Source organism: Nilaparvata lugens, chromosome 9 (assembly GCF_014356525.2).
Source record: "Nilaparvata lugens isolate BPH chromosome 9, ASM1435652v1, whole genome shotgun sequence".
Lineage (NCBI taxonomy): Eukaryota > Metazoa > Arthropoda > Insecta > Hemiptera > Delphacidae > Nilaparvata > Nilaparvata lugens.
This window is the reverse complement of record NC_052512.1, coordinates 3,635,295-3,662,311: the sequence shown is the minus strand read 5'-3', so window position 1 is coordinate 3,662,311 and position 27,017 is coordinate 3,635,295. Positions and strand designations below refer to the sequence as shown.

Here is a 27,017-nt window from a genome sequence, read left to right as displayed (position 1 = left end):
TTAATTCCACGAGAACCAATCAGAGAAGCCATCTCTTCAAAAACGCCTTCTCTGATTGGTTCTTGTGAAATTAATCATCATTAAAATTTAACCGGCTTTTGTGTAACCGGTCCCTAATCTGCTAAGGCCAGTGTAGGGAACCGGCTGGCGGCTGCTGAGAACTAACTTACCAAACTCTTACCCCCACCCTGAAAAAAATCACAATTAGGTCTCATGTGCTGATAGTCAGACGTTCAAGTTATAATTCGTTGGAAATAAAAACACATAACATAGCAGTTATTCAACATTACTTTTATTTTTAATCAAAAAATAAAATGAATGACTTGACTGTACATTAAACTGTATCGTTAAAATAAGTAGCGATAGTCATAACTATTATTATCAAGTTCTTTGTATTTAGTATTGAGCGTTCCTTATAACATAACAATAGCTAATATTATCGATCTCTGCATAATATCAATTATTATTACCAAGCTACAATCATAATAATAAAACTGTACAATATATTCTCAATTTCTAACAACTTTTCAATAATAATATTACAGTTAGAAATTCAATTCTCATTCGTGTCAACTAGTCAGTACTAAAAACAGAAACACAAAATACACATTATTAATTTCACATTGATTCAAGTTTCCTTACAATAAATAAAGAATAACGAAAATACAAGTTCCAGCTCAATTACATTGTTAAATTAGAAATACCTAAAAAATAAATAATTTGTCAGAGATAAATAGTTCAAATATACCAGCTATGGTCCAAGTTATAGTGCCAGTAAAGAAATATAGGAGAACAGCGTTGCCGATTCTCTCTCCCTTGCCACTGCCTTCTATAGCTGATACCGGTATATCTGATAGAATATCAACTGTTCAATCATATACTAGGGGTATTCACAATGGTGTTTTAGCTAGCTAAAGTGCTATTTGATAACTCTGGATTGTGAACACCCCATCTAAAACCATCTGCTATTAGCTGCAGTAGCGGTCCAAGTGGATAATTTGTGTAAATCAAAGTTTATAACCTCACTTTTGCTACCAAATATGACCAAAACAAATTTGGCCGCCGTTTTAACAGTTAGCTAGAGTTAGCGGACTCAAACCTGCGCTATCTGCTATCTCGTCTGCTAATTTTTACTTTCCTTGCCCTATGGCAAGTATGTCTAGGTAAGGAAAGTATTGCTTTCCAAAAAAAATTAAGGTACCCTAATTTCAAGTTTTCTATACGTTTCAAGGTCCACTGAGTCCAAAAACATGATTTTTTGGTATTGGTGTGTGTGTGTGTGTGTGTGTGTGTGTGTGTGTGTGTGTGTGTGTGTGTGTGTGTGTATGTCTGTGAACACCATAACTCCATTCCTAATTAACTGATTGACTTGACATTTTAAACTTAAGGTCCTCATACCATGAGGATCCGACAATAAGAAATTCAATAGAATTCAATTCGAGATGGCGGAAAAAATGGCGGATAATGACTAAAAAACCATGTTTTTCACGGTTTTCTCGAAAACGGCTCAACGATTTTCTTCAAATTTATACCATGATAGCTATTTATAAGCCCTATCAACTGACATGAGTCTCATTTCTGGGAAAATTGCAGAATTACCGTAATATTCTTAAGAAACATGGCGGATAGTTACTAAAAAACCATGTTTTTCACGATTTTCTCAAAAATTATTTGACCGATTTTTTCAAATTCATACCCTGTATAGTTATTTATCAGCTCTATCAACTGGCTTGAGTCTCCTTCCTGAGAAACTAATGGGGGATCCACCCCATTCTAGAGAAATGGACTTTGTAACCTCCTTCTCGTGCATAAGATAGGTAGGTAGAGCAGTTTATAAAAAGAAAACATAGTCGAGATTTTTCATCTGTAGAACAGCTGTTTTGACGACTTAAGAAAAAATAATCGAATTTCACAATTTACACAAAGGAAAAAGAACTCTGAAAACAATTTTATATACACACATATACAGTAGTCTGATCATAGTTCAAATATGTTACCGCCAATCGTCATTATGTTATTCCCCTAAATTATTCTCGTTTGAAAATGAGGCTTACAGTTCAATGAGCAAGGAAAGTTGTGTGAGTGTACCACACCAGATTTTTTTCCAACGTACTATAGCATTGAGTTAACAAAGACTTAGCAAATAGCAGGAGTTAGCTCGACTGAGCCAGCTAACTCCAACATTGTGAATACCCATATTGATCGATTTGTCAATAAAGTATATTTAATAATAAATTTTCATAATTAAAATATTTTGTTAATCATATTTCTACATTGTTAAAATTGGCAACCTTGAGCTAGAAAAGGACAGCGCTATCTGCTTTGTCGAATGATAGACAAAGATAGCAATACCAATGTTTATCAAATACTGCCATTATAACGTGGACCTCACTATCGTATATCATACGAATATCATACATATCTTTTCACTTTTAATGGTATATTGGGAAACAATTAATGGAAGATAAAATAGATGAAAATATTATAATAATAAATATTCCTCAATGATATACACTCATAGATGATGTGGAACAACGAACACAATTTTTGTGGCAATAAAATAATTATCATTAAAATTAAAATATCTTTAAAAGAGTATTTCATAGTTAATCAAAGTAATTATTTAATAATCTGTTCAAAATAAAAAAATCCTTACAGGATCACCTTTTGTGCTTATAATGCACAGTGGTGTGTTTTAATGAGTCCGGCTCAAACAATTAATTTTTTTTTCAATCCATTATTTTTTCTTTTATTGAAGTGTATTGGTGTAGTGTATTTTAATGAGAATTAGAAGTGGCTTTGGTCCAGCTCAATACATTTTATCATCAACATGGATGTTGTTTATAAGTAATACAAATATTCACTTTTGGACATTTTTTTCATTGAATCCTTGAATAGAATGATAGAGAAACTACTTCATCACATTAAATGTCTACCACAATTGGTAATATTACACAACTGCTTAAAATTAAACAAGAGTTAAAACTTTTATGCTAATTCAATTGAAATGATTACATTAAAAAAGTATTTCGTATCATTAAACATACTATAAAAAGTTGTTTTGAAACAAACTAGAACACTTGAGATTTAAAACAACAATTGGCTTTATCAAAAAAGAGCATTAAAAATAAATAAAAAATTACAAAAATAATAGTTTTTAGATAATATTATTTAATCCAGGACATGATTGAATAGATACATCAGTTTCCTAGTGAGCTAGGTAGTTCCCTGAAACTCGTATGTTTTAATTAAGTTTTAATGAGTTTACATTTTTAACCTATTTAGATGCATCAGTTTTGATTATTAGTTATTTTTTGCATGTTGAAATTTATGTCGTTTTAAATTTATTTCAACTTGATCTATTTAAATTTATTCAATTTATCGACTGCCAAACAATTTATTAACAATTTGCTGCTGAATAAATTGTTTTTATTATATTTGTGACTCACTGATATTATAGATAAAATACTTTCTATTTATTGTCACACTGACTAGCGCTACCTGGGCCTGTTGCAATACAAAATAATAATAATAAAAATAGAAAGAAAAAGAAAAATCTCAGTACCCTTTTTGAATTATTTAATCACTTATAATATTTTATAATTTATATTAAATAATTCAAAAAGGGTACTGAGATTTTTCTTTCTATTTTTATTACAAGTAGCCCTATACAGAAAAGAGACATAATAATAATAGAAGTCACCTGGTTATTATAATAGAAAATTATTTGAAAAAATATTAGATTGTATTTTCTGATGCAACAGGACCCAAGATTCGAATCCTGCCGGTAGGCATGGACGTTTGATCATCTCATCAAATCACCCTCGCACTTCCATTACACCCGATCAAGCAAAAATCTCATGTGGTCATCATCCGCAATAAAAAAATCTGGCAACGGTACGGAGCTAGAAAAGGACATAGCTATCTGCTTTGTCCAATGACAGACAAGGATCGCAAACCAAAGTTTTGCAATGTTCAAAGTAATTTTGAACATCTGACTCTAAGGTTTCATTTCATAATACATCCAGTAGAGTTGGATCAGCGTAATCCATGTATCAAGACAGAAATCATTGGCAGTTTAACAACAGGTTCAACCCAAAACTGTTCAACAGTTTTTGTTCCTGAAACCAAATTCGATAAAAATACAATACAATTGTAATTCCTACAAATTTGTCTGGCTCGAGCTGGAACTTGTAGATACTAGCAATCATAGTTCAAACAGATGATAAGCATACCATCGATCGACAATTTAAAAACAAACAAACACTAACTAACGTCCAAACTATATAAAATTCTGTAAATTTACAATGTACGATGTTGTAGTCTTTGTAAAAATACAAAATGAAAGCACACTGATTTTAAAGCTTGTGAGGTTTAGCTGGAGCTGTGACATCGGAAACGGTACCAGCAAAATTATATAATTTGATCCAAATTAAATTAATTCATGTGTAATAACCAAATAGGGTAATATAGAAATACAGTAGTCAATATTAATTAAAGTTCCCTCAAATGATAGAGTACCAAAACCGGTAGGTTGTATATTTTGTTTTGAAAACAAAAGTTTTGATTCAAATTAATTTCTTGTAAAATAACCATATAGTGTAGTATTTGAATTACTATATTCGATACATACAAATTCCAAGGGTGGCAAAACCAGTTGTATTTTTTGTTTTGAAAACAAAAACTTTGATTCAATTAAATTTCATGTAAAAGAACCAAATAAGGTAGTATTTTTGAAATACTGTAGTCGATATCAATTACAGTTCCCTCTAATGGTAGAGTACCAAAACCGGATGTATTATTTGTTTTGAAAACAAAACCTTTGATTCAATTCAATTGTATGTGAAAGATCCAAGTCGGGTAGTATTTGCAATACAGTAGTCGATATTAATTCAAGTTCCTTTTAATGGTTGGGCACCAAAACCGATTGTGTAACCGATTGCCTAAAATGGCATCCGCATAGTAATAATAATTTATTTGATTTAATAGTAACCAAATGAAGTAATGCCCGTCCTGAGGTCCAGCCTCGAGCTAAAGCTGACAAACTATAATACTAATAGATGAGATGGGAAGGCTGAGGAGTGAGAAGTGGCTAGGGCTTGAATTTGACGAGTGGAATATTTTTCGAGTTAAGACACTTATCACACACCCACTCAGCGTACACTTCGGCTGTTAACAGCTGGTAGGCTGCCTCTATAAGTCCCGTGCACACTCTGTAACAATTCAAACAAACAAATAACAATTTATTCCACAAAATTCAAATTTATTCCACAAAAACTTACACAATACAAAATCAAAATACAAGTTCTCAAAATCAAAATAACATAGTTATTAATATACATATTACACTGTATTATTTATTTTACATAGTGGATTTCTACTGGCAAGTATAACTTGTCCGCCAGTAGGAGTAGCAATAATTACATTATAACAAAAGTAAAAGAAAAGACATTACAGAACTCAAGAGTTTAAATCATAATTCCAAAAATAAGATGTCGAACTATTAGGGGAAAATATCTAGCCTATATTACGTTGATATTAGAGTATTAAGATTGAATTATCCAGTTTTTAACGGTTGGTGGGATATATTTAATCACTTTTTGATTGGTGAGATCATTTGGGATATTATTTATAATTTTTGGAGCAATATAAATGAGCTGTTTTCGAATTAGTGTGAAGTCTGAAACGTAACATTCGAATTTATTTTCATTGTATCATGGTTCTATGTGCTTCATTATTTATTTTTGGAAAGTTATTTCTATATCTATTGAAGTATTTAAAGATGCTAAGTACATATAGTTGGCGGATGGTCATGACTTTCAGATCATTAAAAGCATTCATCGAGGCGTATAGTAAGGGTCGATTTGAAATAGTCTTTATTATCATTTTTTGAACGGTGAATAGAGATGAAAGGTGAGAATTGAAAGTACCTCCCCAAATTACTAATCCGTATTGCAGTAGTGATTGAACTATTGCGAAGTAAATCATTCTCATTCTAGATAAATTCAGTACAGACCTCAATTTATAGAATTTGTAAGATATAAATTTCAATCTATTGCAGATGTAATCAATATGCCTCTTCCAATTGAAGCCCTCCTCGATTATAACACCTAAATATTTCAAGTGGCTGGTTTTCTCAATCTCGGGACTATTACATTCGTCGTGATCATTACTTACATTACAATTTAAATGCAATTTAAGTTGGCAGTGAGTTACCTCATGACCTGTAATACTCTCCTAGAGAATGCAATATATTTAGTTTTTTTTAATATTTAGGCTAAGGGAGTTTACGTCTAGCCATCTCTTAAGTGTGGAGATGCCTCTAGAGGCATTTCTATAAACGTCTCGCCAAGTTCCATCCCCAAACAACAGTACCGTGTCATCCGCAAAAGAATAAACTCCACCACCATTGAGGTCTAACTTTAGTATATCATTTACATATACCAAGAACAAAATTGGGGAGAGTACCGTCCCTTGGGGTTGGCCGTAACCAGTAAGTGGAATCTCACTAACACTGCTATCAAGTGATAAAACTTGTTTTCTATGTGAGAGGTAGCTTTCGAATAGTTTCAATGGGATTCCTCTAATACCTACCCTATCTAGCTTGATAAGTAATTGACTATGACACACTGTGTCATAGGCTTTTCCCAAATCCAGGAAGACAGCCAGAGTTTTTTGTCCTTTATTCAGAAGATCTGATACGGAATTTGAAAACTGTATTAGGGCATCATCGGTACTTTATTTATTTTGGAAGCCAAATTGAAGATTTTCTATTATTTTATTTGTGTCAAAGAATTTAGTAACTTGATTCTTGATTAGTTTTTCCATTATTTTGGACAGGGAGCTCAGTAAACTGATTGGTCTATAATTTTCTGCCTGACTTCTATCGCCTGATTTAAATAAAGGTTTTATCTTAGCTACTTTGAACAAATATAGAAAAATCCCTTTCTCGAAACATTTATTTATAATAAAAGTGAGTGGGAAAGCAATGTGATTAGCAATTTTCTTTAAAGTTGAACTATTAATACCGTCAATACCTGGACTCGTATTATTTTTAAGGTTTGATATAGCATTTATCACATCTATCTGATTAACTGGGTTTAAGAAGAACAAATTCGGTAGCCTGGAGTTGTCTTTCTTATAATTAAATTGGAATGCGGCTTGATTGTTATATTTCGGTATTTTATTTGCATATTTTTCACCAACACTAGTGAAATAAGAATTCAATTTTGAGCACTCAATTTTATGTCATCTCTTTCATCCCTACCCTTATCAATAAGTTCGTTAATTTAATTCAATTCATTCTCACAAAAAATGGATACATAATCAATTACATAAGAAAGAGAAAATTGAGAAATATATTTCCCCACTTTAAAACATAGCCTACCAGTGGATCATAATAATACTCTAATAAATCATACAAATCAAGTATTTCAACTAATACATTTCCAAAAAATTGATATTAAATCAGATAATATAATGGAATCAGTAGCTGCCCTCTATAGGAGACAGAGAATCGGCAACGGTGTTCTTCTTTCTTCCTCCACTGCCATTATAACGTGGAAGTTGTGTAAATATACTATAGCTGTGTAAAATATACTGTATCGACTATAGAATGTCATTTTTAATTTGATAACGTGGACGTCACTGTAGCACAGCATACAGAAGGGGAACTCGACCAAAGTCTTGTTCCAAAATCCTCCATCTTGAATTGGAATTGCAATAATAAATTAATGTCACGTAGAAAAAGTAGTAATGATCCAATGATCGATGCTAACCTAACAGCTTCTTCGGTCTATCAGCTGTTAGCTTTTTTAACAAGTTAACAGCTGTTCAGCATTGTCGCCTTGTCAAAGAGTAGTAGATTGTGAAATCAATCTAGAGTTGATAAATCAATTACTAGATACTGAATTCTAATCATGTAAAATATTAAGAATATTTTTAGATATAATGTATCAATTCAAATTGATTCAATTTATGTGATCTCATGAAATTTAGACATCTATATAAATAAGAATCAAGCCTCAAATTTTGACATTGTATCAGAATTGATAAATCAATCACTAAATACTGAATTCTAATCATGTAAAATATTACGAATATTTTTAAATATAATGTGTCAATTCAAATTGATTCAATTTATCTGATCTCATGAAATTTTGACATCCATATAAATAAAAATCGAGCCTCAAATTTTGACATTCAATAATTTTTTATGTGTGCGCCGAATTTGATGCTTTTTTTAGTTGTGTTCGTTATGTTCAGGCCCAGGTTTATGGCCTAACAAATTTATAATCCGACTTCAGGACTCTTTCCTACGGTCCTTTATAGTTTGCATGTAATCCTTATGGGAGAAGATTTTTGTGAACTGGCCACACACAGAAATAAAAATCAGCTGTTATAATCATTTGCGTCATCCAACAGCCTTCGATAGATCTTTTTTTCAATTTTCTTCTTTCTACTGATTCACAACATTTTAATTTTTAATAATTCCGCGGTACGAACGACGTCCAAACCTGGGTCGTAGCACTCGAAATGCTGTAAATTTAGAACGGGAAAATCAGCAGCAAGGAGATATACCATTCAATTCCCAGCAAACTGCATTCACTATAACTAAAAATACAAACTGCTGCACAACTAACTAAGCAGATAGGAAGTCCATATTGAGATATAAATGTAAATACTAATTGTTGGATAATTTTCATAGAAATATAGTGCATCAGATTAAGCTAAAGCTAAGCACACCCGAGGAGGCGCGGCTTGGTGATACAAAGTGTTGATCTTATGGAGATCGCCCTATCACACCGTTTCACGCCATGCCCGATTCAGTGTGTGTGAGTTCTTCCATTTAAACCAATAAGTAAGAAGCACCTGGATGTAGAATGCTTCATCGCACCTCCTCAGCTGTGCATCCAGCTAAAGTTTGTCATGAGATGCATTAACTATTTGGCGGTACAAAATTCGCCGAGCCAGCTAGTACTTCTATAAAAAATCGAAGAGGGAACAGTTTTGGGCTAGGTCCTTTTCTGATTACATTTGATTTGTTTACGCTATTATGAAGTGTGAATAAATAAATAAATGTGAATAAGATGGCGTCTTGTCCACTGTGAAATACATTGGTTAGATAGGAAGTTTCGTTTGTGTGTATATCACTGACCGATGGAACCAGAAGTTGCAGCCAGACTCGCAGAGAATGGCCTGGTCGTTGTCGTGCACTTCCTTATGGCAGATGCCACACGGGTAGATGGGCGGCGCATTCGGGTTCTGCGGGTTGAACACCATCGGCTGATCGGCCGGGTAAACCTGAAATCATGACAAACTGAGTACTACCTGCCATATTTCATAACGGAAAGGTATATGATAAACACATATATGATCGGTGCTTTTCAAGATCGATTTTACTTTGCGTCAAGTCACACGTTCCCGATTGAAGTTTTAGTTTTTAAAGAAATAATTGATAAAGTTTAATCAGCCGCCATTTTGGATAAACTTATGGTAGAACATTTCTATTGATGTCATCTTTCTCATTTTGAAAAGGCCTTTAAAATGATGGGAGTTTACATCGAAAATATTTGAGTTACAATCCCTCATTTCTTTAAAAACTAAAACTTCAATCAGCCGCCATATTGGATACAAGTATCATAGAACATTTTAATTGATGTTATCTTACTTGTTTTAAAAAGGCCTTTAAAAAGACGTACCTACCACACAATAGGTGTTTACATTGAAAATATTTGAGTTACAAGTAAAAATATATGTGGGGTTGAAATTCAGTTGTATCATCACGTCTCAATTACTGGACTGATAAACTTGACATTTTGCATATACAAAGTGTACACACACTTTAAACTATCGTAGATTTCCCGCTCTACAAGGCTAATGTTATATTTCTTCGCCAGGTGCCAGCATAATCGTCCCTCTATGTTATATTGTCAGTTGGAATTTGTAATATCAACATGGCAGACGTACATTTGAGTTTTGAAGAACGTAAGCAGGTTATTAAGTGGCACTAGAAATTTGAGAATGAAAATGAAGTTCAAAGACAGTGGAGAATGGAGTATTATACAGAACCACCTTCAAGGTTAACAATTACAATTATTAACAATATTACTCGCATACGAGAAAAATTTGAAGTTCATGGAACAGTGTGTGATGTTCATAAAGGTCATTCAGGTCGACCTTGAACAGCCTTGGGCCTTTTCAATTTGAAGGCACTGTAACTGGTATTAATTACCTAACAATGCTTGCTGATTCCATATTTCCTGCCATTCGTGCATTATACGGTAATGATGATTTTTATTTCCGCCGCACTATCACAGGGATGTACGAGCTTACCTGCATCAAAATTTGCCGGGCCAGTAAATAGGACGCAGGGGGCCAATCGAGTTTCCAGCACGCTCTCCAGACCTTACACCACTGGATTTCTTCTTATGGGGCACAGTAAAACATGAGGTGTACAAATAATGTAAACTAGAAATTCTTTGGAATGAGATTCAAAATTGTGTAGAGAACTCTCATTGGATGTTTTGATACGATGTACAAAATCAGTGGTGACTCATACTCAGAATTGTATTGATGCTGCAGGTCACCAATTTGAACAGTATTAACATTTGTTATTTATGTTTCATTTAAATTGGACTTTCAGCTTTCTAATTTTCTGAAATTCAACTTTGTAGAATTGTAAATAAATTTTCCATGGAAGTTCAAAGTGTGTATAATTTTTTTTTGAAACACCCTGTAGATTACTGAGGATGGTTATAGGCCTATTTTAAATTCTTCAAAATTTCAATAAGTCAAATTTCAGTAGATCACGTTTTGAGCTATTTTATGTTTTGGACAGATCAAAGATCAATTTTGATTTCATTACATTAACAGATTGAAAATACAAAGAAAATTTGAAATACAACAAAACAAATTAGAAATAATAAAAATTAAATGTAGAAAAATGTATGATAATGATAATAAATATAATAATAATTTTACTGGCAAATGAATTACTAACCTTTCCGGCCGAAACGGGCATAGGTTTGGGTGGACCATAGTGCATGTGGTGGGGATGGCCCCCCATCTGGGGGGGTCCACCCATGCCCCCCATACTGTTGGGAGGGAGGGGGCAAGGCGGTTGCTGCTGATGATGATTCATCTGCTGCTGATTCATGTGCTGCTGCATTTGCTGCGACTGCTGCTGCTAAAAGCCAAACAATTATTTTAGATATTTCATCTATAATGATTAAGGCTGTGCAAAGGCTAAAAATAAACTTTCTGCTCGTGATATTTTTCAAAGTTTTTCGATTTGTATATCATCAAGCTATCAAAATGAAAAGGTTTTCTCAGGAAAACATTTTTTTCCAATCATTACTTTTCAAGATATGAGCGCCTGAAGTTTGAATTTTTGGGACAGAACATTTCAAATTCGGCAAGATATAAATCCATGAAATTTAGAGGATGGATTCTTCATGGTATTGTTGAATCAAAATTTTTCTGAAAATATCATTTTTTGAAAAAGTTATTTAATTTACCAAAAATAACTCAACTAAAAGTTATTTTTGGTTATTTTTAGTAAATTGGATAACTATCTTAAAAATTGATATTTTCAGAAAATATTTGTTTTACAAGATCAACAATACCACGAAGAATCTATCCTCTAAATCTCATGGATTTATCTCTTACCAAATTTGAAATGTTCTGTCCCAAAAATTTAAACTTCAGGCGCTCATATCTCAAAAAGTAATGATCAGAAAAAAAATGTTTTCCTGAGAAAACTTTTTCATTTTGATAGCTTGGTGATATATAAATCGAAAAACTTTGAAAAATATCACGAGTAGAAAGTTTATTTTTAGCCTTTGCACAGCCTTAATGCTTGAAATTAATAATAATTACAAGTAGGCCTAAATGAATAAGAGTTTGTAAAAGATTTCAATTACTTGGCTACAATGAGGACCACGTTATAATGACAGTGGAGAAAGATAGGAGAACAGATTTGCCGATTTTCTGCTTTCTATAGAGGATAGCTTATATCGGTATATCTGGTATTAACTGTTTATTCTTGTTTAAAATAATCAATTATATTTTAATTAATTTTGTTTTAAAGCAATAGTACACATTCAAATCAAGTAGCTGGTGCTGGTGCACGCAAATATTCTATGTTGGCTATAACAGATCAAAGAATACTTCATAGGTTCTGGGTTGGCTATGTTGAAACATTTTATTATTGTTATTATTATTATGTTGTCAGGACAGGTTGATATTTCATAATAGTTCAATAGACAATAGAATAGATCTAAAATGTGGAGAAAGCAGAAAATATCATGCTTTGCCTACGCATGCGTAGAGAAACTAGCAGACTACAATTCAATCGACCAATGAGAGCTCTTCAAATGTGGCAATGTCACAATTTACCAGGCTACGACTGTGGGGCAGGAATTTGTTACTGGTAACTAGTTTCTGGTACAGAATCTGTCAAAATAGTTCCCAAGGGACGCGGAACTTTTTACCGGGTAAATTGTGAATCGGACAATTTACCACCTTTCATGTACCCAGAACAGGCCCATTTTCATAATTATTAAGGTTTAATATTTTGTTGGTTGAATTAGAATAAAATACAATAATTCACAATAAGGGTTTTCAACATCTTCAAGTTGAATAGCTGAGTTTATTCATTTCAAACTTAAAGTTTATAAAACTCAAAGTTATTACAATATATCTCAATGCATATTTTATATTTATAAATTAATTATTTATAATTATGACTGACTAACCTGAGGGCTGTGATGTGGATGAGGAGGAGGAGGAGGTGGAGGGTGAGGAGGCTGCTGCTGCTGCTGCTGCTTCATCTGCGGTGACGTCATGGGCGGGTGGGGGGATTGCTGAGGAGGAAGGGGAGGCACTGCCCCACCCATCTGAGGAGAACACTGTTGAGGGCCCCCTGCACCCATTTGCTGTGGTGAACAATGTTGGGGCCCACCTGCAACCATTTGTTGTGGTGAACAATGCTGAGGCCCCCCTCCCATTTGTGGGGAACAATGTTGGGGCCCCCCTGCACCCATTTGCTGTGATGAACACTGTTGAGGTCCCACTGTACCCATTTGCTGTGGTGAACAATGGGGAGGCCCCCCTCCCATTTGTGGTGAACAATGTTGAGGCCCCCCTCCCATTTGTGGTGAACAATTTTGAGGCCCCCCTCCCATTTGTGGTGAACAATTTTGAGGCCCCCCACCCATTTGTGACGGGGGACAATGTTGAGGTCCCCCTGCACTCATTTGCGGTGAACAATGTTGTAGTCCCACTCCCATTTGAGGTGAACAATTTTGAGGCCCCCCTCCCATCTGTGACGGGGGACAGTGTTGAGGTCCTCCCACTCCCATTTGTGGAGGGGGGCAATGCTGAGGACCCCCAGCACCCATTTGTGGAGAACAATGCTGAGGACCCCCAGCACCCATTTGTGGTGAACAATGTTGTGGCCCTGGACCCCCTCCCAATTGCGGGGAACAATGTTGAGGTCCCCCTCCCATTTGTGGAGAACAAAGTTGAGGTCCCCCTGCACCCATTTGCGGTGAGCAATGCTGTGGCCCCCCTCCCATTTGTGGAGAGCAATGTTGTGGTCCTGGACCGCCTCCCATTTGTTGTGGAGAACAATGTTGAGGCCCCCCTCCACCAATTTGAGGTGGTGAACAATGTTGAGGTCCACCTACCATTTGTGGGGAACAAAGTTGAGGTCCTCCAGCACCCATTTGTGGCGAACAATGCTGAGGTCCCCCTCCCACACCCGGTGGGCAATGTTGAGGTCCCCCTGCACCCATTTGCGGTGAACAATGCTGAGGTCCGCCAGCACCCATTTGTGACGGGGGACCCCCTGGCATTGACATTGGGGGGCCAAGACCCCTTCCAGGACCTCCCGGCATTCCACTAAAAGGCACATTCATTCCATTGCTGGTGTGATGGTTCATAGAACCTGAGTGATTGTTCATTGCTTGAGGAGGACCCCCGTCTGGGGGCGCGCACATTGGGCTTCCGACCCCCCCGACCCCCATCGGACTCCCCATCGGCGAATTGCAGTTCATCTGTCCCCCTCCTCCTCCTGTCATTGGACTTCCTTTGCTCACACACTCCATTGGACTCCCTGGACAAACAAAAACATAATGTCAGTAGAAATTTTAAATCGAAGTTTGTGTGGTTTCAACATTTTTAATATTATCTAGTGTCCAGTGATAATTGAGTGATAACATTTAAATTCAATTTTGTGTTAATCCACCTAAATTCAAAATTTCTGGTTTGCATATTTTCAAAATTAAAATTGGACTTGAATTTATTCAGTGACAAAAGTACACATTCACATTACTCGAGTAGACACATACAAGATCAATCTCAATAAATATTTGAACTCAACAAGAAGCAGACTCTACAAGACAGATCAAAGCCCCCAAAATAGTGCCGCAATAAAAATTATGAATAGGCTTCCCACTGAAATAAGGCAACCCTTATGTAAGTAAACCACATCTCATTAGAATATGAACCGATTGAATTAAAATTTGTAGAATGGTAATGGTGCATCACTAAATGGTAAAGACGTTTTCTACTTTCTTTCCATGATAGAGGGTACCATGATTATTCCACTTAATATATTTTATACAAATATTCCCTATTGTCTGAGTGTATATTTTCCTTGTTTTCTACACAATTTACTTGATTATAATATAGGCTAAGTTGACTTTATAATAATTGCTTGTGAGTGATATTGAACGTGCACACCGGCTAGGTAGAAAGAAAAACACTAATCGACCGATAATAGTCAAGTTTCTCAGTTATAAAAAGAAAATGGAGGTTCTTAGTGCTTGTGCAAGGCTGAAAGGCACGTCAATCAGAGTGGAAGAAGATTTCACCCAACGAGTAAAACGTGTTAGAGACGAATTAAAATCTTACTTGTACTCAGCTCGAAACGACGGTCATTTTGCGGAGTTGTGCTATGACAAACTTGTAGTGAATGGTCAGAGCTACACATTAGACGATTCAAAAAAATCTTCCTCGAATCCAGAATGTGATACGCCCATAACAAAACGTGCGAAAACACGAAATTTGGAAAATACAAGGATCGTTATTCACGCACCACCATCGTCCTCCCAACTTGACAAAAAGGAGGGGGTACCACAAGAACAACAACTGGAGAATGTGCACCAGCGGCAGCTTGATGATTCAGCGGTGCAGCTGAATACGAGCCCTAAACAACAGCAGCTAGCCAGGCAGAGGTTGAAAAGCGTCGAGCGCTTGGTGAACAGGTGGAAGAAGGGCGGCCGTCAGGCAGTGGAGACCGACTACGATGACATACAAGTCGTGGAGAGATGTGCGAAGCGGCAGTCAACGCGACACCGGCAAGGAAAAAGAGAGGCGGAGAGCAGTCGAAGAATGGCGACATACGCGGCTGGATAACAGGTGCGACTACCAGAAGTATGGCCAGAGATAAATCTTCAAATATATTATAGGATAAGGCCAACGCAGGCAGAAATCAAGGCGGTTGTTTACTCAGTGTGCGAAGAGGTGAGTTTTCAAACAGAGATTCCTTCAGATTGTTATTTTGGAATGTCCATGGTCTGTATAATTATATCAATTTAAATAATCATGAGAGAGTCTTTTGTTCCAAGAATTCAATAATATGTTTACAAGAAACCTGGACATTAAAACAGAAAGATTTATTAGAGTTTAAGGGTTTCAATGTAGTGGCTAAGGATGCGATAAGAATAAGTGCAACTGGACGAGCGAGCGGTGGTCTTTTAATGCTTGTTAAGTCTAATAATTATAACTTACGAGATAATAGAGAGTACAGATTTTCTTCTGTTGGTTCAGATTAAGAAGGATAGCTTGGATTTATTAATAGGATTAGTTTATATGAAACCAGATGAAGTGAGATCTAGCATATGTGGTTTGGAAAAACATGAGCTGCTTATTTCCTCAATTCCATTTATACTGGGGGGTGATTTCAATACTCGTATTGGGGAACTTAACCAGGTTGAAGATAATAGCTTGATTAATACAGATCTTTTTACCGAGAGAAGTTCAGTAGATAAAGTAATTGATAGTAATGCACATAGACTTGTTGGACTACTAGAAAAATACTCTATGATAGTACTAAATGGTAGATGTCGAGGAGATAGTCCTGCTCAATTCACTTATTTAAGTAATAGAGGTAACAGCACTATAGATCTCATCTGGGTCAATAGACAACTAGCCGATATCAGCTTAGATATGTCAATCACAGAGGAATTACTAACATCCGATCACATGGCGATAATATTATAGAAATTGAAAAAGCAACCACTATAAATAGGATAATAGAGCTAGAAAGAACATTCAAAACTAAACTAAAATGGATAGGAGATAGGAAAATACAGTACTGTAATTTAATAGAAGAATCTCTCCCCCTTGATTTAGAATTTAACTGCAATATACTAGACAAAACTTTAAAATCAACAATAAAGAATTGCGCCCATCAATCCGGTATGATATTATAGAAAACAGGTTTTAAGCACAGCACCAATCAGCCGTGGTATGATAGGGAATGTAGAGTTGAAGAGGAAGCTGAGAAAAACATACAGAGAGCTGAAAAGGAGCAACTTCAACGAAACTATATTGAATAATTTCATTTCAGAGAAGAAAAAGTACAAAGAATTCATTCGACAGAAGAAGGTAGCTTATCAGAGTGAATGGAGAGATAGATTATCTAACGTTAGGTCAAGTAAGGAATTTTGGTTATCTGTGAATCATTTCAAGATAAGGAAACCAAGGTGTAATAATATAGAGACAGAGATATGGGTCAATCACTTCCGTGAAAAATATAAATTAGGAGAATTTGTGGAATTTAATTTTTCAGACGCAAGACATCCTTTTTTGGACGTAGATTTCAGTAGAGAAGAGATTATTGCGGTAATTAATAATCTTAAAAGTAATAAAGCACCGGGCGAGGATGGTATTCTAAATTAATTCTAAAAGGCTTTACCAGACCAGGGCATAGATTATTTGAAGGGGCTTTTCAACAGTATTATTAGAGAAGAGAAAACTCCTGTTGAGTGGGCTAAAATTATGATATTTCAATTGTTTAAGAAGGGAGATTCTAAAAATTATAGATGTATTGCTTTAATTAATACTATAATGAAAACGTTTACTTCAGCAATAGGCCATCGGCTGTTGGAGTGGGTGGAAAGCTGTAATCTCCTACCAGAACATCAAGCAGGGTTTAGATGTAACAGGGGTTGTAGAGATCATTTATTCACCCTAAGTGCTATCACACATCTATTTCTAGACTGTAAACGGAAGCCTTTCTTTGCACTTTTAGTGGATTTTGAGTCCGCATTTGGATCCATCAATCATACTAAATTATGGTACAAATTGGGAACTTTAGGCATAAGTACAAAACTGATTAGAATAATGAGCTCAATTTATGGCCAGGCAACCATAATTCTCGATAATGGAGAAGAGGAAACCAGTGTGATGGTGGAGAGGGGCGTTTGGGAGGGGGATTCATTATCACCTTTGCTCTTTACCTTGTTCCTATCCGATATTGATACATATTTTCGGGAAAGAGGGCTCCATGGATTACAAGTAAATAAGAATAATGACGTTATTATGCTGGCTTATGCGGACGATATAGTCATTCTTGCTGACAGTGCTGTTGACCTCAGAAATAAAATAACATGTTTAGAGGATTACTGTCAGAAAGCTGAACTCAAGGTCAACACAGCAAAGACAAGAGTAGTCTCCTTCAGTAGGGGTACAAGAAACAATTATAAATTCTACTATAAAGGATGTAGGCTGCAAATAGACAGCGGCTACTGCTACTTGGGAGTCTGGTTTTCTTGTAGAGGAAGATTCAGGGAGGCTTCGCATAGGCTACTAAAAAAGGCTACGTGTGTGACCGATGCTCTTATTGGTAAAAGCTAGGTCGGACTCCTGGTCCACAAAAATTAAACTTTTTGAGTCTATAGTCTCCCCAGTAATCCTATATGGCTCGGAGACATGGTCCCTGGGATACTGCGATAGTCTGGAGAGGATTCAAAATCAATTCTTAAAGCTGTGCCGAGCACTATTTTTAATTCAGGCCTTTTCCCAAGTTATAATAGTAAATTTAATACGCAATAGACTAGAGCCATTATTGTGAGTTAGCGAAATAAATTATTTTCTCTCTCTATTATGAACGGCCATGACTTCGAGTTTCCCATGATAGATATTTAAAAATTGTGGCTCCGAGTCGTCGAGGAATGTAGATTATGGAATTATCTCTAAAACGTAGCCTTCCTGTCGCGACATGGAGTGCGATAAGCTGGAAAACAGCAAGCATTGAAATTATAACAAACTACCGATTTTGCAGTTACTATTTGGTCCAAAGGCTCTAGAAGCCACGCGACGATTGGTCAAATTGATTCCCTTCGCCCAATAGGAGACCTGTTTCTAAATACAGTAGTGGGGCGATTCCCCAGCCGCGAGACCAGATTACGTTTCGGAGGACACTTTGCTAGGAGCACTACGAGAGTAAAGATGTAGTCATTATGTTTCGCCCTTTTTGGGCAGGTTTACAAGTTTATATCATTAGTTAATGTAGGAGCTAGTTTTATTTTTTATTAAAGTTTAAATTTTCTAGTAGTGCCATGTCCTGAAAAGTTTAATTGTGTTTCTTCATCATGTACGAATAATTGTTTCTTCAAATAACCGCTAAGGTACGTAAAATAAGGTTAAAATATAATTTAGGGAATTTAATTGATTGAAACTTCCATAAGAGTATGGTATTAACAAAGCCTGTTATTTTTCAAGTTAATAATATTGATTGAGAATAATCCTTTTGATTTTATTAGTGATGGAAGATAATTATAAATTTGTTCTAAAGAAGTATAGAAGGTTTTCAGTTATGTTACATTTGAGTTATTGTTTCTGGAGATATATTATCGTAGAGTATTGCTGAAAGTCAGGAAGATAGCCTTTAAATTGGAATGAAATTTTTAAGATTATGTTCATATTGAGTTTATGACATTTTATAATTTTATATTTTTCAGACTCTGTTTTCTTATGTCATTAAGGCTTTCGAATGATTTAGTAAATTTTTATGATAGAAATCTTAATAGACGAAGAAGAAAGTTTTTCTTTTCCATGAAATTAATATTAATGAATGTTCAAATTTTAATACAATTTAAATTATTTTCTATGTGTCTACTAATTTTATTTAATTAAAGGTAAAAACTATCTACAACATGAATCTTATAGGGCAAACATTATTTTTACCTTAAAGTGAAATTTTCAATATTTTTTTTCTTTTATTGTGTTATAAAGTGTCTTGTTTTGTTTTGTGATAAATTCATAATTCTAGTTGATACTCGTTTTTGGACTTGTATTTGTAGGTAAATCAAATCATAAACTCTGGACTGTTCATTTTAAATTAAGGTTCTGAGCAGTTTTGGGCGAATGCCCGTTGTTTACACTTGGATTGCGTCCTATAGTTCATAAATAATAAATAAAATAAATGTTGGCTAGCGCACAAGTTTCCAACAATACTAGTCGAGCTACTATATGAAAAATTATATTTGATTTCGCAAACCAAACGAAAAATATCATATAAGTTAGCATCATTTCAATCTGAATTATTCCTTTTCTAAGAGTATTATATCAATTTATATAAAAGTTAATTAATGAAGTATTCATTTTCTAAAAGCATTATATTAATTTATTACGGGTGTTTTCATAAATGTTGCAACACTCTAGCAAGTAAATTCGTTTTAATTCAATCTGTTAAATTTTGAGAATGAAATCAGAACGTCAAGATAAAATCTAAATTAAATAACAGAATAAACTCCTGTTTTAGCTTTTGATGAATTGTAGGAAGAGTTAGAAATTAATGCTGTAATACATTAATTTACAGCGGTTCATGTGTGTCCCCAAACCAACTTCATGTACCACCCCTTTGGTTCCGCAACTTTATGTAACACCGCTTCAAGACACCCGTTCAGACGACAGGTCTAGGAACATAAGAGGACGTCGCCGTCAAGCCAAATTCAACTGGTAAAAGTTCACCGCCAAAAACAAGGTACTGTAACCCCGACGATAAAGCAACGTACAGACCAACGAAAGTGCAGTGTAGTGAAACAAAGGTTCATTCGAGAATGTCAATCAAAAGTGGGGATTCAAAATTATTATGAAATGGGTTATATGGGTTACTATCGACGAAATTTGGGTTCAACGGGCTTTTCTTTCTTGAGTAATTTCATGTTGAAATTAATTTGTTATTGTATGACTGATATTGTTTGGTTTTGTGATGTATTGCTATCTAAACAAGGGATAGTAATGCGCCCCCAAATCAGATGAAGAATGTCAACAAAGTAACATGAAATTGTTGTTACTGTTGTTTGATTTTAGTTGCCAATGTTTATTGAAGCTGTTTGTATTTTACAATTATTTAAAATTGTAGTGTTATTCTATAGTAGAAACCTATTAAATCAGGGATGGCAAGATTAATTGAAGTTTTCTTGACTCTAGCCCGTTCACCTGCATGAATTAGGTATAGACTCAGGTATTTTCTAGATGTGTCTGCCTATTTCTAAATTCTAAATTTTATTCAAAATTATCTTCTTTATCATCTTTAGAGTGTTTTGAGGTTACACGCAAGAACGCCAGGTTGGATGCTGAGGTTGGAGACGGCAACAATCAGCTTGAAGCATACAGTTTTTCGGCGAGCTCTACAATGGCTATTAGCAATACAGAGAATGCCAGCTCATAGGTACCCCGCAATAATGTTTTCTATTCTTCGAGAAAAGTTCCTCCTTGGTGTACCAAATAGAAACAATAATAATTGGGTTTCACAATTAAGAAATATGTGTCCGGAAATATGGGAAGACTATAAAAGAGAGTTTCAGAATATTGATGGAGCAGAGATAAAAATCCTTTCAAATTTATTCAGGGATAGACTTAGGCTTGCGGATATAAATAGATCCCTGGAATCTGAAGTTCATTCTTTTTACAAAATTATAAACCCCAATTTTTCATTAGGAGATGAGTTGAGTATGAGAATCGGTATAGAAAAGAATGATTGGTTTTTTTCTGCAAGGAAAGAGTTATTTAGTTAACTGTACCGAACATTGTCCTAGTTGCAATACAAACGCAATAGAAGATCTTGAGCATATTTTGTTATCTTGCCCGGTTTATGAGAGTTCTAGACGTCGACTCATTATTAAATATATACCAAATGTAGTTCAGAATGAAGATAAAATAATGATATTGTTGTCAAATTTCTCAGTAGAAAAGATTCATAATGTTTATATTTATGTGAAAAATGTTCTATTTATTAGATCCATGATAATGGACTTATAACTCGTATCAAGATCAAATACAGATATTTTTTAAAAATATAATCTTGAATATAGATACGATAATGGTGAAAATCTCCAATGAAATTGGTATGTTTTGTCTGAATGAGTTCTCTGCCACTATATGGCACGGGTTCTGTCTCGGGGTGGTGCACGGATAACGGCCTCGATCTCAATGTTGGCAAATGTAAATTTATGGTCTTCACTCGTAAGCTGAATTATCCTATTTTCAATTATAGAATTAACGGCTTTCAACTCTCTAGAGTCGATATTTTCAAGGATCTGGGTGTATTGTTTGATTCTTCTCTGAGTTTTGCTCCCCATGTCCATTCTTTGGTTGGTAGGGCTAATAGGATGCTGGGTTTCATCATGAGATCTACGGCTGGGTTCAGAGATGTTGAAGGCTTGATGGCTCTCTTTCCTAGCCTTGTTCGGAGCTTGCTTGAATATTGCGCGGTGGTCTGGGATCCCCATCTGGTGGGTCTGATACATGAGATTGAAATTGTTCAGAATAAATTTTTGAGGTTGTTATTTTGTAGAAAACAGAATCGTCCTTGTCCTTTGGGGTTTCCAACTGGTGTGTTGCGCAGCATGTTCGGCTTTGAGACTTTGGCATCCAGACGGAAGGTACTTTCTTGTTTATTCCTCTATGGTCTTGTGAACGGTTCCGTGAGCAGTCCTAATCTGTTGGCAAGGCTGAATTTTAAGGTTCCTGTCTTCAATAATCGTAATCGGCAAGAGTTCTCAATCTGTAGATGTAACACGGTTGGTCATTATTACTCACCAATGAATCGTATTCCTCGTATATTCCTCTGCTGTGATGGTCAGGTGGATCTCTTTTGCTTGTCTAAATGGAGCTTCAAGAGAAAAATGTCGCCATTCTTCAATTGAAGAGTAATATAGACCTGTTGTTCTTAATTTACTCTGGTTCTCAATGGCCTTTTTTTTGTTCTCTCCATGGTCAACCTTTTTCCACTAACTAACTTTTAATATTTTTTCCACTTCCCTTTTGATCCCTTTTTGTCTAGTTATTTTATCACTTCTCTTAGAACCATATGTATGATTGACCTTATTGAATAATCAAAATTCAAATTTTATCATTTACCTTTAACATTGTTCTTTTCTTTTTCAGAGTAGCTATTATACTATTTTTCTTTTCTGTTTTTCACATGTACCATTTAAACATTCTCTTTTATTAATTTTCTAGTATTTATATATATCTATTTTTTTGTAATATTTTTTTATAATGTATTTCCTGTATTCATGAGTGCGTTTTGGGCTGTTATGCCTGTTGCACTCCTAGATTTTTGTAAGAATAAATAAATAAATAAATAAATATATTTTATAAATATAGATTAATATATTTTTTATGAACGTGTGCGTTGTAGAGTTTGGTTGCTAGTCAGAATAAATAATCATTAGCCAAAGTTTAATTTTCCTAGTCATGCATCATTCTCCTAGTGATTCCTTACTGGTTTTCTGATTAATTATTTACTATATCGTTTCGGTTAATTATTGTTATTAAGTTTCCTACATTGTATCTTGTTGAGTGATATTGTCATATATATATATATATATATATATATATATATATATATATATATATATATATATATATTATTTGAATGTTATATTGTTTCTAAATGCTGATACATGGATAGCTAAGTGTAAGAAAACAGCTGAAATATTAACAACTAGTACCAATTTTAACTCTGCTGTTTGGGAGGTAATTAATAGAAATAGGAGAACAGCTCAAAAAGATACAGTTACTAATGTCCCTAGGATAATCGATGAACATGGAAAAAATTTTGCCAATTTTCAAGAGCGGTAGTTCTGAAAGAGTTGAAAATTATAGACCCATTAGTATTCTAAATGTAATAAGTAAAATTTTTGAAAGAGTAGTTTTAAATAGGTTATTGATGCACCTGGAAGAAATTAATTTCATATGTGATGAACAGCATGGGTTCCAGAAAGGGAAATCTACTAAGACTGCAATAGTATCCCTTGTTGAAAGACTAACAGATATCATAGATTCAGGTGAGAAGGCAGCCGCAATATTTCTTGATTTATCCAAAGCTTTTGATTGTGTGAACCATAGAATATTATTGGAAATACTAAAAACTGTAGGTGTGAACGGTATAGAACTAAAATGGTTTGAATCATATCTCATAGGTAGAAACCAGTGTGTTGAGCTTACCAAGGTGGATGGGAATGAAATAGTAAAAATTAAATCTCAAAAACTGGAGGTCCAGGCTGGAGTACCTCAAGGCTCAATTCTGGGTCCCTTACTGTTTCTGTTGTATGTGAACCAATTACCAAAATAGTTAAAAGATCACAGAGCTCTGTTGTTTGCTGATGACACATCGCTTATCTTTAACAATTATTTATTAGATAGTCTAGAAATAAATGCTTTTACTGGAGTACAGTCAATTGTCCAATTCTTGAAGCAAAGGCAATTAACAATAAATAGTAAGAAATGTCAATTCCTACAATTCAAAAGTAAATATAATTCAGTAGAGGATAGAGAAATAAATGTGTTTGTAGAGGAAAATGAATTAGACCAAGAAGAGAAAGTAGCATTCTTGGGAATTTTATTGGACAGGAAATTAACATGGCATCCTTACATTGAGAGGATATGTAATAAGATATCATCTGGGGTATTTGTCCTGCGGCAGCTTGCTAGGCTGAATGATAAAAAACTACTGTTAACTGCTTACCATGGACTTATACTATCTCATATTAGGTATGCTATTTTAGTATGGGGTAATTCATCTCAACAAAATATGGACAGAGTGTTTAAGATTCAAAAGAAGGCACTCAGATAGAGAAAGTGAATAGGATAGACTCTTGTAGGCCTTTATTTAAAAAGCTTGGTCTATTAACTGTGCCATCTTTGTATGTATATGAAGTTGTAATGCATGTGAAAACGAGAGGTGTGATCCAGAATTCAGATGTTCATAAGTATAATACGCGAAACAGAGCAGATTATCATATAATGGGTCACAATAGTAGGTTATTTGAACAAAAACCAGATTATATTGGTAGGAAATTTTATAACAAGCTACCTCAAATCTTGAAAAGTAATGATGATTTGAAGATTTACAAAAAACAAATGAAAAAATTATTAGTTGATAGAGCTTTTTATAGTGTACAAGAATTCCTTTCAAACCTAAACTTGGTTGAACTACTTAGTGTTAGAATTATTATGTAATAACATGACTTGTCTTATACTCCATGACTGAAGTCTTTAGGACGTAATCTAAAAAAAAAGCAACTCTATTTGTATGAAATACGATGTTCGATAACAAATAAAAATTTTGATTGATTGATTGAACTTTATAATAATATTTGAACTCTGCTCAAAGTTGTAACCAAATTGTTACGAATCATTCAGGAGCCGTATGACGCTCATGGAATAATTGGAGAGTATGGATGCTCTGAATGATCTAGATGATTATAGGCGTGTATTTTGTAGAGCGTTTGATGTGAGTTGTATGTTTGTTAATATTTCAGAATGAATGAGTCGAGTGGGTTGAGTATTTTCCATTTAAACATAAGAAGCTATAGGAAGAATGTTGATGAATTGATGATACTTTTAGAGGGTCTTGATTACAAATTTGATGTTATTGTGCTCATGGAGTCATGGCTAGATGGAAGTGATAGTATTATAGTGATGGAGGGATATGATGTTTACCGAACACAAACTAAGTTCAATAAAAATGACGGAATCCTAATTTACATAAACTCTAGAATTACTGCTACTTGCAATGAAGTAGTAATTGGGAGGTTACGCTGTTTGAATTTGGAATGCTACCTCAACGGCTATTATTATGATTTGCTTTCTATTTACCGTTGCCATGGTTCAGTCACTGTTCATAAAAGAAAGATATGTTAGAAGCTGCAGCCTTGGATTACTAATTCTCTTATTAAATCTATTGCTCATAGAAACAAATTAAGCAAAATATTGAAAAAACAACCACTAAACTTAAACTTGAGACGCTACTATGATGATTATCGACGCACACTTAGCAGGCTATTGAAATTAACTAAAAAATTCTTCTTCAAAAATAAAATAATAAATTCTACTAATAAGTCTAAAACCTTCTGGAATGCACACTTAGCAGGCTATTGAAATTAACTAAAAAATTCTTCTTCAAAAATAAAATAATAAATAATTCTACTAATAAGTCTAAAACCTTCTGGAATGCAGTCAACGAAATCTCAGGTGCAAGTTGTACGAAACCCCAATTCCCAGTTAAAAACTTCATAAAATCTGATATAGGAATCAACAACAGAAATCCACGCTCCGTAAAGGATGTGGCGGACGAATTCAATGAATTCTTTGCTAATGTTGGAACAAACCTAGCTAATAAAATAAAGCAGGAAGCAAATGTTACTAGCACCTATGTTCAACCCAATGATATCTGTGGAACTACTTTCTTGCTCCAACCAGTGAAAGAACAGGACATCAGGCAATTTATCTCAAGCATGCGTGGCGGCTCTGCCCCTGGCTTTGATGGGCTTTTCCCGACCTTGATAAAAGAAAATGCTGACTGGTTTCTCACACCCCTTTGTCATATTGTTAATTGTAGCTTCAAATCTGGTGTCTTTCCTGAAATTCTCAAACTCGCTAATGTAATCCCTATCTATAAGTCAGGTGATAAAAGTGATATGAATAATTACCGTCCTATTTCCCTACTGAGCGTCATCTCAAAAATTATTGAAAAGTGCTACAAGAACCGATTAGTACAGTATATAAAGTCAAACAAATTGCTTTCGGATTGCCAGTTTGGATTTAGAGACGACCGGAATTCGGCCAACTGTTCCTATCGCTTGAGTGAACTGTTAAGGAATGGCATTAATAATAATAAACGTATTCTCCTGTTGTTTGTTGATCTGGCTAAAGCTTTTGACTCCATAGATAGAGGAATCCTAATGCAAAATTTATTACAGATAGGTGTAGCTGGTACTGAAAACAATTGGATTGGAAGCTATTTATCTAATCGCAGACAAGTAGTACATTTAGAGAATATTAGTGGTTACCAGAAACCCATTGATTATGGGGTTGTTCAGGGCAGAACATTGGGACCTGTGCTATTCCTAATCTATATCAACAACATTATTAACTCCAATGTAGTAGGAAAACTAAAGTAATGCCAGTTTACCTGCAAAAGAATAGAGCACCTCCCACTAATCTGAAGCTTAGGCTACACAATTGCTGTCGAGATGTGTCCAACATGGAATTTAGTTGTCAGACAATTGAAGCAGTCTCAGAGTATAAGTATTGGGGGATTATTGTAGACAGTAAGCTTAGCTGGCTTCCTCACGTGAACTACCTTAGACGGAAGTTGAGGAGCATGATATATGTATTCTCACGTTTACAAGGAGTCCTCAACACCAAAGAACAACGAATTGTTTATTTCGCATTTTTCCAATCAGTCAGACTGCTCTACGGTATAAATGCCTGGGGAGGGGTATGTGAGACACATTTAAAAAGCCTTTCAGTCACACAGAGCTATTATAAAAGCTGGGTTGGGCCTGGAGAGGAGGTACCCATCTGATTTTGTTTATGATTCTCTTAAAGTATTTAATATCAGGTCTATTCTTTTGTACGCATTTAAAAACAATATAACTTCTACCAACATCATAAATCATGAATATGCTACAAGAAGTGCCCTACGG

The 27,017-nt window shown here is 34.8% G+C and overlaps 1 protein-coding gene across 2 annotated transcripts in view; it reads right to left on the bottom strand.

Annotated features, from left to right (window-relative positions):
- Positions 1 to 270: 270 nt before the first annotated feature.
- The window catches only part of LOC111046927 (protein pygopus), a 40,429-nt gene continuing 13,682 nt past the window's right edge, over positions 271 to 27,017 (bottom strand). Inside the window, exons 6-9 of one of the 2 annotated variants that reach the window (XM_039435417.1) lie at positions 12,759 to 14,119; positions 11,003 to 11,188; positions 9,158 to 9,303; positions 271 to 5,213 (exon numbers count right to left, since the gene is read on the bottom strand). In XM_039435417.1, the coding sequence (XP_039291351.1) occupies positions 5,093 to 5,213; positions 9,158 to 9,303; positions 11,003 to 11,188; positions 12,759 to 14,119 (1,814 nt within the window). In that variant the 3' untranslated portion in view covers positions 271 to 5,092. The remainder of the gene's footprint in view (positions 5,214 to 9,157; positions 9,304 to 11,002; positions 11,189 to 12,758; positions 14,120 to 27,017) is intronic. The other variant, XM_039435419.1, reaches the window with a different exon arrangement.